Source organism: Balaenoptera ricei, chromosome 14 (assembly GCF_028023285.1).
Source record: "Balaenoptera ricei isolate mBalRic1 chromosome 14, mBalRic1.hap2, whole genome shotgun sequence".
Lineage (NCBI taxonomy): Eukaryota > Metazoa > Chordata > Mammalia > Artiodactyla > Balaenopteridae > Balaenoptera > Balaenoptera ricei.
In genome coordinates, this window is record NC_082652.1 from 34,036,511 (window position 1) to 34,049,387 (window position 12,877).

The window sequence follows — 12,877 nt, forward strand, 5'->3', positions numbered from 1 at the left end:
GGCATGTGGGATCTTCCCAGACCAGGGCTCGAACCCGTGTCCCCTGCATTAGCAGGCAGATTCTCAACCACTGCGCCACCAGGGAAGCCCCACAAGCCAGGTCTTGTAGGAGGTGCCAGGGATGCAGTGAGAATCCTCACAGTCTAGTGGGTGGAGAAAGATCCGTAAACAATTACAATCTCATGCAAGGGGAGTGTGGGAGTGGGATGGGAGCGGGTGGTGCCCCACAGGGAAAGAGCACTTAATTCAAACTTGGGGTGAGGGAAGGCTCTTGGAGAGAAGCCTTTCCACATACTAACTTCATCATATGTGGTCTCCATATTGATTTCTGGTAGGCATCTCGGACATAACAAATCCAAAACCAGACTCCTGACTTGACCCTCAGATCTGCTCCCCACACGTTCTTTCCTGTCTCACTAAATGGCAACCCCATCCTGGCAGCTGTCGAGGCTATAAAACCTTTTCCTTGGCATCCCACAGCCATTCCACATGCTAGCCACCAGCAACTCCTACTGGTCCAGCCTTCAAACTGGAGCCAGCATCTGACTGCCCTAGTTCTAAGCTACCGTTATCTCTTGTCAAAATATTGCACAGGCCTCCTGTTTCTGCCCTTGCCCCATTCCACTACAGTCCAGGCTAAACTTAACAGCCAGAAGGATCTTTTATATTTTTAAAATAAATTTATTTATTTTATTTATTTATTTTTTCACTGTGTTAGGTCTTCGTTGCTGCACAGGGGCTTCCTCTAGTTGCGGCGAGCGGGGGCTACTCCTCATTGCGGTGCGCAGGCTTCTCAGGGCGGTGGCTTCACTTGTTGTGGAGCACCGGCTCTAGGCGCCTGGGCTTCAGCGGTTGTGGCACGTGGGCTCAGTAGTTGTGGCTCGCGGGGTCTAGAGCGCAGGCTCAGTAGTTGTGGCGCACAGGCTTAGCTGCTCTGCGGCATGTGGGATCTTCCTGGACCAGGGATCGAACCCGTGTCCCCTGCACTGGCAGACGGAATCTTAACCACTGCACCACCAGGAAAGTCCCCAGAAGGATCTTTTAAAATAGAAACTCTAATGTCCCTTCCATCACGTTCCTGAGGTCCTTTAGGTCACTACTCAAATGTTACCTTATCAGTGAAGTCTTAACCACTTTATACAGATAGCAACCCCCCTACCTCCACCTAGGCATTCACTATCCATTGTACTCCTTGTCTTATGACATGCTATATCTTACTATTGTAAATTTACTATTTTGTTTATTTTCTGTCTTTCCCCCACTGGAATACAAACTCCATTATAATCAGAATTTGGTCTGTTTTGTCCATTACGGTATATTCCCTAGATAATCCTAGAACTGTGTAAATTTCTCTTGACATTTTTGTGTATGCCCTTCCAGACATTTTTCTATATTTATAAATATATTTAAATAAACATTGAATCATGTTATACATCCTGTTTTTAACCATGCTTCTTTCATTAAGCAGCATATAAAAACATTTTTCAGTAACAATACTATTCTTGCACAGTATAATTTTTATTTTTGTGTAGCATTCCAGTATTTGGAAGTTACCATAGTTTATTTGTTCAAGCTTTTATTTTTACACTTTTTTTTTTACACTATGTTTAACTTTTTTGTGTGCCTAAAGCACACCATTCTGACCAAATATTTGTTCACATCTCTGAGCACAGGATATGTCCCTCAGATGGGTCTTAAGAGGTGGTCTTGTTGGCTCAAGATACATAGAAAATTATAAACTTTGTTACCAACTGCCAAATTGCATCTCGGAAGGGTGATATTATTTATACTTCTACTAGTTTCATACAATTTCTTTTAACACTTACACTAGCAGGTATAGGAGGTATAGAGATAACTTCAGTTTTTCAAGATAAAACTGAAGAAACCAGTAAGAATTTGATCCTTTTCTTTGAAGATAAAAATCTTCCCTTTTCAGTCTATTGCTTGCCTTATCTGTATGGTATCAGACTCACTCTAAAATTTTGTGAAAGTCACTTAAACGTGGTGGGATAAACTTTTCAGTGGTTTCCTGGAGACTGCTTTTATCTTCTAAGAGACTTTCTCGTTTAGAAGGATCCTACTAAAAATATTTTTACTTGGGAATGAAAAATGTCATTAACATTTTACCCATAATAATTCATATACATAATACTACTGCATATTTTCTACAAGAAATTTTAAATATTGGCTTTATTTTTATAATAATAAAAAAGTAATGCCCAATATTTTTTGGAAGGTGCCCTGATAAATAAGAAGTAACTGCCAGTCACTTGCAGGTTCCATAGTTTTTATTTGTGTTTAGGATTGCACAGACACCAGAAAATTCTGCTACTACAATGAATGGAATAATAAGAAAAGGATGAAGGTAGATTTAGTATGTAAGAGTTGCATTCTTGCAAATGGCACTGAGCAAATAAAAGACTGGTCACTTAATGAAAAACATTGGTAAAGTAACATGTACCTTAAAGATTTATATGTAAACCACTTAAATGTACATTTTTTAACCTGCATTTGATACAGGGTCAAGAGGTTCAGTGATTAGATTGTCATAGCGTAAATAATTCATAACCGTAATACTGTTTCTTTAAAATAGAGAGAGAACTTAAACCCACTCTGAAACCATGATTATTGCTTAGATTTTTGGAAATTTTTTAGCCAATATTTTATATTTGTCTCACCTATGCATAACATAATTTAGCTATTCAATTTTTTGAAGGCATCTAACAGATTTCTTTTTATAGAAGCAAACCTCTTTCTTCTCACAATGATTTATCAGTTTGTGAAATATTTAACTGAATTACATATTTAGATTAAAAATATGACTGGCATAAATATGTCTGAGGATAGAGGAATCCAACTCTCAGCAGGCATACAATTCAACTGATAGAGGCAGAAATATGTAAATGTTCTAGAAAGTAGCCCACTAGCCATGAGTCTACAGGGCATATAGAGTGCCATTATCATTAGTACCATATTCAGGTTGTGAAGGAGTCATTTCTTTTCAGCAAGGCACATCCATAATTTAGTTTTAACTCATTCATTTGAATTTTATTGGTTTTGAAATTTGGTTTGTATTTAATTTGTAATTTTAACAGTGTGTAAAAGCTACAAAGATTTAACTCATATAAGGATTTAGAGTTGGTTTAATTTGTATATGTTTAAGTGACGTTCTGATAATTGAAGCCAGCCTCAGGGATAGGTGAGAATCTTTTTTTTTTTTTTTAATTTTAAAAAGATACATGTATAATACTTGAATATGAGAATCACTACCATATTGGCTAGGAAGGAATTAGCAAGAGCTGATATAAAGAGATACATACACACTTATATTTACTGATCCACTCTAACCCTCCACCCCCTACTCTCTTTCTCAAATGAACTGTCAGTCAGTCATTAAACACACAAGGGAAGCTCAAGCTCTGAATATTTGTGCGAAAGTGGATACAAAGTGGATACAAGTCTGGAGTGGGAGGAAAGAGACATAATGCAATCACTCATTCAGCTACTATTTAACAAGGCAAGAAGTTAAGTGCCATGAAAAAAAGTAGAGGTGGCTACTTTGAAACATCCAGAGCATGGGCTGATCCTGCTGCCACTTAGTTTTTGCACAGTGAGTTTCAGCATTAAAAACTGTGATTTGTACCTTCAAGAATACTTCATTCTGAACTTGCCTCTCTATGGGCTAAGGCCATTATCATGGTGACAACTGTTCAGTTCTCAGTTAATCTTTGTTGTTATTATTACATAAACAAACCATATTGTTTGCAATTACACTCTCTCTTCTAGGCCCACGTAAGTCTGTTAAAAGGGAGTGTGTGTGTGTGTGTCTGTGTGTGTGTGTGTGTCTGTGTGTCTGTGTGTCTGTGTGTCTGTGTTTAATCCCTTTAAGTATGAAAGCTGTACATCTGAGAACCTGAAGCTAATTCACAATTTTGAAATGGCATTGGTAGTTTATTAAAAATGAAGACTATGGCTCTCATACATTTTTACATGTCCAGATGTTCATGTCATAGGTTTTCTGCGCTACCATACATTTGTTCTATTCAAGGAAATTATGCATATAAATGAAGTTCTGACCAAGTCTACAATATTAACCCCTCCCAGGGAGGAATCTGGCAAGTAACCATGTATCTACCCAAACCTGGTCGTTTCACAGCAGGACAGGACCTAAGCTGAGAGAGAGAGATTTGGGAACCGGGCTGGGTAGTCAGATAAACCGAACAATAGGGTCTGGTCTTGAGGACCAACTCACAGAGATGGGCATTCGGAGGCCTGGTGCCCGGGCTGTTCGGGGTCTCTTGATGTAAGATGTCCTTCAGTCTTGAGTGGGTCAGAGGCAGGCAGACCAGGTTCTAGGGGGAGCCCTGCAGGGGATTTGGGGAGTTTGGGGAGAGAGAAGCTGAGACCGAGTTCTGTCTGTTGAGGCCTCCGTAGAAGTAGAAAATATGTCAGAATTTGACCATTAGTCCTTCACGATGGTCAGATTAGTTTAATGACTTTGCAAGGGGAGGGAAGAGACCCACAAATTACGATCTTTCCATGTTTTTTGTTTGTCTGTTTTGGTTTTTTTGGCTGCACCGCGTGGCTTGTGGGATCTTAGTTCCCCGACCAGGGAAACATGGAGTCCTAAGCATTGGACCACCAGGGAGGTCCCTCCATGTTCTTTTCTTTAAGGCATTATTTACTTTCTGAAATCCGTACTAATTTGTTCCCTCCTTCCTTCCTTCATTCCTTCCCCCCTCCCCTCCCCTCTTCCCTCCACTTCTCCCTCCCTCCCTCCCTTCCTTTCTTTCTTTTTTTCTGTATTAGTGTACTAGGGCTGCCGTAACAAAATACCACAAACTGGGTGGCTTAAAAGAACAGAAATCTATTCTCCTGAAGTTCTGGGGGCCTCAATCAAGGTTTCAGTAGGGCCATGCTCCCTCTGAGGTTCCCATGCGTCTCTCCCAGCTTCTGGTGGAGGCCAGCAATCCTTGGCATCCTTGACCTGCCCCTGCATTGCTCAGTCTCTGCCTCTGTTGCCACGCGCCTTTCTTCCCTGCGTGTGTCTGTGGCTCTCTCTGCATCCTCCCCTTATAAGGACACCAGTCTTACTGTATTTAGGACCTATCCTAATCCAACATGACCTCAATTTAACTTAACTAATTAAATCTGCAAAGATCCTATTTCTGTATAAGGTCACATCCTGAGTTCTTGGGCGGACAAAAATTTGGGGGAGACATTATGCAACCAAGTACAGACCCCTTTCTGTTACCCATCCCACCCCCCTGTTTTGCTTTTTTTCCCTTCCCTTTTAGAACTTTAATCAGTTGCAAGATAAGCAATGAGCTGGTTGTGTTCTTACTTGGTTTTGATGACCTTTTACAAATCACTCCTTGTTATGTTTTTCTTAGCATTCATGAATTATAAGATCATCAATAACTCATAAAGATAAATTATTTATTTTAAACATGCTGATTATTCAAGCTTCATATATTTTCTTGGACGTTTTGCTTGTCTTCTTTAATTATCCTGCTCTTCTGGAGCTTGCTTGAACTTCAAAGGTCAGTCAATGCATTTTTCATAACTTGTAATGGATTTGGGGGGTTTTATTTTTAATCAGCCTTTCAGAAATGGAAAATATCTCTATCAACCTCTTCTTTTCTCATTTTTCAATGAGAGATTCTGGAGATTCTGTGTGGCTTTATTTTTTGATGCAGATATTTACAGTCACCTGACAAAGGGGTAATGTCAAAAAACAGAGGCCAGTGAGGAAAACGTGAAGTGTGGATAATATTATGTCATAAAAATGGCATAATTTCTGCATCAAGGTGAAGCAGAAAGTTGACTGGAAACGCTTCTTACTAACATCCATGTTGTTGCAGGCTGAAAATAGACTTCCAAGTCTCTTCAGGTAAATCAGTTGAACTACTTGGGGAAATTTAAAAAAGTAACCATGACCCGTGTGGACAATGGGCTGGAAGGGAGTAAGAAGGGATGTAGTCAGGGGTCTGTTGTCATAGTGCCAAACTGCAGAGCGACAATAGGAACCAGAGGACCAGCTCTGCCTGCGCACAGGGAGAGTGTCTCCAGATCCATCCACAAGGAAAAGGATGTCCAAAGACTAGTGAACTCGGACCAATCACTTTATTCTCTCCTCCTCTCTTGGAGAGGAACAAAACAGGGGATGTAGAAAAATGGAAACGGAATCCGCAATATTCCTGACTGGGGAGAGAGGAAGAAATACTTCCCACATCCGTTTATCTGCAGGGCCTGCCATTTCTGTCTCCAAAACATACCTCAAATCTGTCCTCCTCTCTCCACTTCCGTTGCCTCCACCTTAAACCAAAACCCTTTCCTTTCTCATTAGATTAATGCAATTCAGGCCCCAGCTGCCTAAAATCCAGAGGAGATGTATGCAGGCCGACGTGGTCTCCAAGTCTATTAGAAGTTCAAGATCAAGGTGCTGGCAGATCCCGGGCCTGGTGAGGGTCTGCATCCTGGTTTACAGATGGCCATCTTCCTGTATCTTCACATGGCAGAGAGCAGAGAGAGGAAGCAAGCTCTCCCGTCTTTTCTTCTACGGGCTCTAATGCGGGTTATGCAGGCCCCACCCTCAGGATCTCGTTACCTCCCCGCAAGCTCCAGCTCCCAATACCAGCACATTGGGGGTTAGGATTTAACATATGCATTTTGGAGGAACACAAACATTCAGTCCTTAACACCCCCCAAGGCTGCCTTAGGGGCGCCACTTCGTGCTACCACGGGCCCGCTCTTCTTGTCCCCTCCTTGCTGCAATCCTGCATTATAATGGCCTGTTTCTTTATCTTCCCAGTCGTAAGCTCCTGGAGAATCAGGACTGTCTTGTTCATAGCTGTGTCCGCAGTACCAGCACATAACATGATAGAGAGTTGTCTGGTGATTAATAATGTATGCACTGCATGTTACAGGGACCCTTGCTGCCTCTTTTCTGAACTTACTAATGGTTTGGAAAACATAAATTTCTCAATTTTGTAGATGATATCAAGTAAGGAGGATGACAGAATCAAAACTGAAAAAGTCAAAGATAAAATGCCACAGGCTGAAACCAATAAGGTAAAGTTCTAGAGAGAAATGTAAAATTCTACAGGTAAGTTCATGTTGTGCAGTGGTTCTCAAAGTGTAGCCCTGACCAATGTCGGGAAAATATAATTAAAAACAAAATGCCTTGTCACCCTAGAAAACCTCTTCACAAAGATAGAAGAGAAACAAAAGGGTTTTATTTTGAATAAGCATTAAACCAGAACGTAATGTGAATCACAGAAAAGCCACTAAGGGGATAGATAGCAAAGACAAAAAGAAATGGCACCCATTTACATAACCAGGCAGATGAAACCAATTATCTCCACGTTTTCAAGATAAAGGGTAACTGATTCTCAAATAAGAGGACTAACTGCCTTCAAATAAGGGAAAAATAAATTTCTCATATCTTTATGACAGAAGGTAGGTTTGTATTTGGAGACAGGTACCTGCTGAAGTTAGGCTCCTATACTCCCAGGAAACTGGGAGGAAGGGGTGCTATCTTCTTGCTGGTTCCAGTTCTATGAGATGGCTCCGGGTCCCCTTTCAAAGAGAAATTCCTGGATTGTAAAATGGGAAAGAGGCTTATTTAGCCTTTAAAACGATCTCCATACATTTCAAAAGGCAGAGAAAGAGCCCACAAGGGCAAGTTTTCTAAAGTAAATGCTCTCTTTTTCTTTGCACCAGGGAGAACGAGATATTTTTCTCATTTCTAATTTATTTTACCCTTACACCAACAGCATCAGCATCACCTAAGAACTTCGGTTAGAAATGCAGATTCTCAGGTCCCAACCCAGACCCACTCAATCTGAAACTCTAGAGTTAGGGCCAGGCAATCTGTGTTTTTTAACAAATCCCTCAAGCAAGGCTTACGCTCCCTAAAGCTTGAGAATCACTGTAGAGAACTGTTGACAGCAGGCCACTTGAAAAGGATTTAGGGAAGATGAAGGATTTCACTGAACTTGAATTAATAGTTATCTGCAGTTTGCATTACAGAGGTAGTCACTGCTCTGCTAATACATTACCTTCACTTAGTTAGCAAGAAATTAAGATGTCTGAAATAAAGATATTCGATGAACCTTGGTTTAGGGTAGACAGTCAAATCGTAACAACTTGCATAACAGAAATAAAAGCAAAAGCATTATGAAAAAATATGCTCATCTGGCTCTCAAGTGCATTCCTTAATTGAATATATGAGAGTTGCCTGGTTTTCTGGAAAATCACAAAATGCCCAAATCAGGTAAAGCCATACAAGCCAAACTCAAGAGAATCTAGACAACTGTGCAATTTTTTTTTGCATGAACCCCTTCTTAAGTTCACCTGGCTTTCTGCTGGGGGACAAAATCTGTCCTTTCTCAGTGCTTCTCCATTTGGGATGCAAATTGGAATCACTTGAGGATAAGAAGCACACCCTCAGAGGAGATTCAGAGCAGCAGGTAGTGGGTTCTTTGGGGTCATGGGTTCACATAAGCAGTCGGGACAGTGAGCCCTGCTCTCCTTTCTCAGCACGGGCCAGAGTCTACCATGGACCTCCAAGAAGAGCACTCCAGAGCCCCAGCTATAGTTCTAGGCATGGGGGCTGATGTGGAGAATTTGGAGTAGTTTGGAACGTCCTCATCTAAAGAGTTTGCTTTGAGGAAAGTCCTTTATACCTCCTTTGACCCACTTCTGAAAGACAGCCCTAATAAACTGGTTTCTGTGGCCACTGAAATAGACAACATTCATGATGCCAAGCCTTCCTGAGGAAGACCACCTAAAGTGAGGCTGGTGGCATTTGCTGTCTTAGGAGCTCTGGGTATCCCTGTGATGGACTCTCCCCCCTTGTGTCCTCAGGCTATGGACCTTTTCCTGCCCACTGGTCCCATTCATGGATGTACTGCAGTTTACCCAGAAGGACCTGGAGGTTGCAGTTAAAGCCATGCAAATGGAGAACCTGAAATTGAAAAGCACGTATGAGGAGCTCCATGCGAAATGCTCGGAGATGGGGAAAATTGCGATTGGATTTTTAGGGGTGTACCCAGGTGATGGGGAAGGTACAGAAACAGAAGAAGCTTGCCAAAGCTGAAATCTAGAAAGTCAGAAAGAAAAAGGTCAACTTACTACAGACAAATTCCATGAAGCATATTTCTCTGAACTTTTCAAGTAATTTGAGAAGCAGGAAGTGACTGAAGGCTATCTCATGAATGAAGAATGGCTGAAGAAGTGTGCTGAGGATTATAAATTAAGAAGTGGAATGGAAGGCCAAAGATACCAAACATTAAAGGCCCACACAGGAGAGGTTCTCAATCTGGCAGAGAAGGAAATCGCTCGGGTCCAGAGGAAAGGCCCCAGCGGCCTGTTGGCCTTCTAGGTAAGCCTGATAAAGGGCCAGATGAGGAACATTCCCCAGAGACCATTCAGCAGAAGACTAAAGAAAACAATGAACTACTCATCATGTTATGACCTTATTTCAGAGATGGAATGATGTGGAGGTCACTGACCAGTAAGTGACCTTCTCTCCCTTCTCCCGTCTCTCTGTGTAACTGTAAGCAAGACTTGTATACTTTCTTTTCTCATTTTTCCCTTTTGGTGATCTAAGATACCCTTAAAAAAAATAGCTATAGAAAATTAAGTATGAGATATCTTGACTTCTGAGTTATGCTGTATTTGACTTCTTCAATGTTGTTGCTGATCTTTCATTAGCAAGTTTTTGTATCCTATCAAATATGTGCTCTTGTGAGGTTTACTGAAATTTTGGGGGGTGCTATCCTGCAGGTTTTTTTTTTACTGTGGGAAAAACACTGCTCTGAAATTGACAGCCAATAGGACCAAGAATCAATTAATTTTGTTAGTACGTATGTACCACAAAAGTATGCTTTATAAGAAGTCGTGTTGGGGGTCCCAGTCTCTTATAAACTCTTACAATGCTAACTGGCAATGATAAAATAATTGCTATAACCTGTCTTTTAAAAAAACTTTATTGTAGTTCATTTATAGTTATTTATAGTTGCAGAGTTAAACAGTGTATTGACATGTGCACAAAATGAGCATTAACTGGGTGAAGAGCATAAGGCTGTGGGGTGTTGTTTAGTGGTCAAGTAGTATTTTGGCTCATCCCCACATGGCGAAATAGGTATATGAAGGACCTTTGTGTCTGAGTTTTTATGGCAAGAAAATAATTTTATTTTTAAAAAATGTTTTATTGAAGTATAGTTGATTTACAATGTTGTCAATTTCTGCTGTACAGCAAAGTGACTCAGATATACTACTTTTTCATACTATTTTCCATTATGGTTTATCACAGGATATTGAATATAGTTCCCTGTGCTATACAGGAAGACCTTGTTTATCCATTTTAGATTCCTATAACCTGTCTTTTAATCAAATCGTGCAAAAATGTAATTAGAGGTTTTCAGTTCAGTCCTTAGGTATGTGAAATGTCCACCAAGGGGGCAGTGATGAGTTTTTCTTAGTATGAAGATGTAACTAGAATTCAAGCTATTTCAGTGAGACTATATTGACCACCAGAATGACAAAACCCATGGACATGTAAGGAAAGGCAGCTATAGATTTTGGTCCTGAGAGATTTTCAAGAACTACTTTGTTTGAAATGAGAGCTCAGACCTTCCTTTTTCTTCCCCTTTTTTGGCCCTAAGAGAATCACAGAATTCTGAACCAAATTTTAATGATCAAGTAATGCCTTTAATTACAAAAGAAAAACTGAGACCAAAACTGTAATTTACAAAAAAGGAAGCAGCCAAGTCATTTAATACAGGGGAATAAAGGTGAGTGGATACAGCTCAAAGAATGCACCATTCCCTGCTCCCCCTTCTTTTTGCTACAAGTTGCACCCATCTTTAAAAACACCATCTTTGCCAGATTCAGGAGCAAACACAGAAATTGCTCAAGTTGGGTTTTCTGCCTCCTTTGTAAGCTGCACATGTTTTTAACATGTATTTTAAAACTGTGATGTGAAAAGGCCATAAAACAAGAAGCAAATATGCCATTCTCTGCACGTGAAAGCATTATTTTACCAGACATCAGAATATGCACTTAGAATTTTTTCTCACAATTGTGTTCCTGTGGAGATATACATTTGGTCTTATTCATCTGTTTCTCCTGTAACCCCAAGTACAGTCCCCAATATACGGTGCTGTTAAGATACATATATTACATTTTAAAAGTAAATACGTTTTCCATGTACTGTTCAGCGCCTGGACTTTTCTGATAAAAGGCACAGTCTCTGAGCCTGTTGTGGTTTCAGAACAGAAACGAAGTATGTGAAAAACAGGTTCCTGGGGCAGGAGTGTCAATATTTGTCTGCCAGCCACGCGAACCCTGGCAGCTGTCTCCGGACCTGAGGTCTCCAAATCGGTGTCCCCAGGCGTGTGACAAGCTCAGGCACTTCCCAGGCTGGCACAGATCGTCCAGGGCGGGCAGCAGCAGTTTTCAGAGACGAGAGGTGGCAGGGGCGCGATTCGGGGTGGTCTGTTCAATTGCTAACAAGTCCCCCGCCAGTGGCCGCGTTGCTGGGCCGAGTGCAAAGGCAGCGGGGCTTCCTCGCAAGGGTTGGGCCCAGCAGGTGGGAACTGGAGAGCTCTTTGTGAGTCACGGCCAAGCACGACCCGGTCCGTGGGGCTCGCAGCCCTGCCGTTTCCTACCCGTTCCTGCCAAAGGCCCGCTTCAGCGCGTCCACGAAGCCCTCGTAATGCGCCAGGATGGGGCTCTCCCTCTCGATGTAGGGGACAACCCACTCCTCGGCCGGCCCACTGAGGCGGCTGATTAAAAACGCCACCTTGAGGATGTCGTTCGAGAACCTGGCCTCAAAGAACCTCATGTAAGACGCCGCTTGAATCAAAAACTCGGGAAGCCGAGCGGAGTCGCCTTTGAACGTCTCGGGAAAAGCCACCGGGCAGGCGGGCGGGCGCACCTGGGCCAGCAGGTTGGCTTTCTCGCACAGGAGCCGCCGCACCTGGTCCATGAGCTCTTTGTTCTCCCTGCGCAGCGCACGGTTCTGGGTCAGGAGGTCCTGCATCATGACCGCCAGCGCGTCCATCACCGCCCGCCGGGTTCCGTCCCCGCCGCCGCGCCGCCGGAAGTGCGTGTCGCTCGGGGGCGGGTCTCGGGGGCGGGTCCCGGCGGCGCGCGTCCGCCCTCCGCGGTCCAGGCCGGGCTTATGCCCGAGCGCCGGCAGGCAGCGTCGCCGGGACTACTGGCCGGAAAACCAGCATCCGGGAGGCCTGAAGCAGACGGACGGCGGCCAGAGAGGAAATTTGGAGCAGACTGGGGGCCGAGCCGAGGGACGCAGCGCCGCGCTCGGCGGAAGAATCTGACGCCGTGGCTGCGCTCTTAGACTTCCTGTGGGCTCCCTCCGCGACTTCCGGTGGGCTCCCTCCGCGACTTCCGGTGGGCTCCCTCCGCGGCCGACGCGCAGGTGCTTAAAGGAGAAGCTGTCTGCTCGGGGATCGAGCGTCACTGGGCGGCTGCAGCTTCCTCAGCTCCTGCCGAGCTGCGAAGCAGTCGTAGAGTTTTTTGAAGTTCCATATTCCTGGCTGTTTGCATGTTACGCTCAAGGCTTCACAGCCACGAGGAGGCAGTTCTAATAAAGCCCTCTGTGCCTGCAGAGTAGACCATCCCTTGGGGCTTCCAACTTGACGGAACAAGGAGCATCTCCTATCCGAGTGCCTCCCAGGTGCCAGACGCCTTATCCTATCTCATCTAAGCCTCCCGACTCTGTGAAGCCCATGCTGGGTTTTTGGTTTGTTTGTTTGTTTTTGTTTTCCTGAGGATACAAGCAGCCCAGAGAGTATACAAATTTACTCTGGCTACAAAGTCGGTGGTACGTTGGTGAAGGCTTCCT

At 43.2% G+C, this 12,877-nt stretch overlaps 1 protein-coding gene and 1 pseudogene across 1 annotated transcript; one reads left to right on the forward strand and one right to left on the reverse strand.

Moving 5' to 3' along the window:
* Positions 1-4,256: 4,256 nt before the first annotated feature.
* Positions 4,257-9,617, forward strand: LOC132347342 (transforming acidic coiled-coil-containing protein 3-like; annotated as a pseudogene).
* A 1,080-nt stretch (positions 9,618-10,697) lies between these two features.
* Positions 10,698-12,385, reverse strand: LOC132347681 (protein LDOC1-like). Its single transcript, XM_059894428.1, has one exon. The coding sequence runs from the start codon at positions 12,071-12,073 to the stop codon at positions 11,675-11,677; it is 399 nt and encodes a 132-aa protein (XP_059750411.1). The 5' UTR covers positions 12,074-12,385; the 3' UTR covers positions 10,698-11,674.
* Between the last annotated feature and the right edge of the window lie 492 nt (positions 12,386-12,877).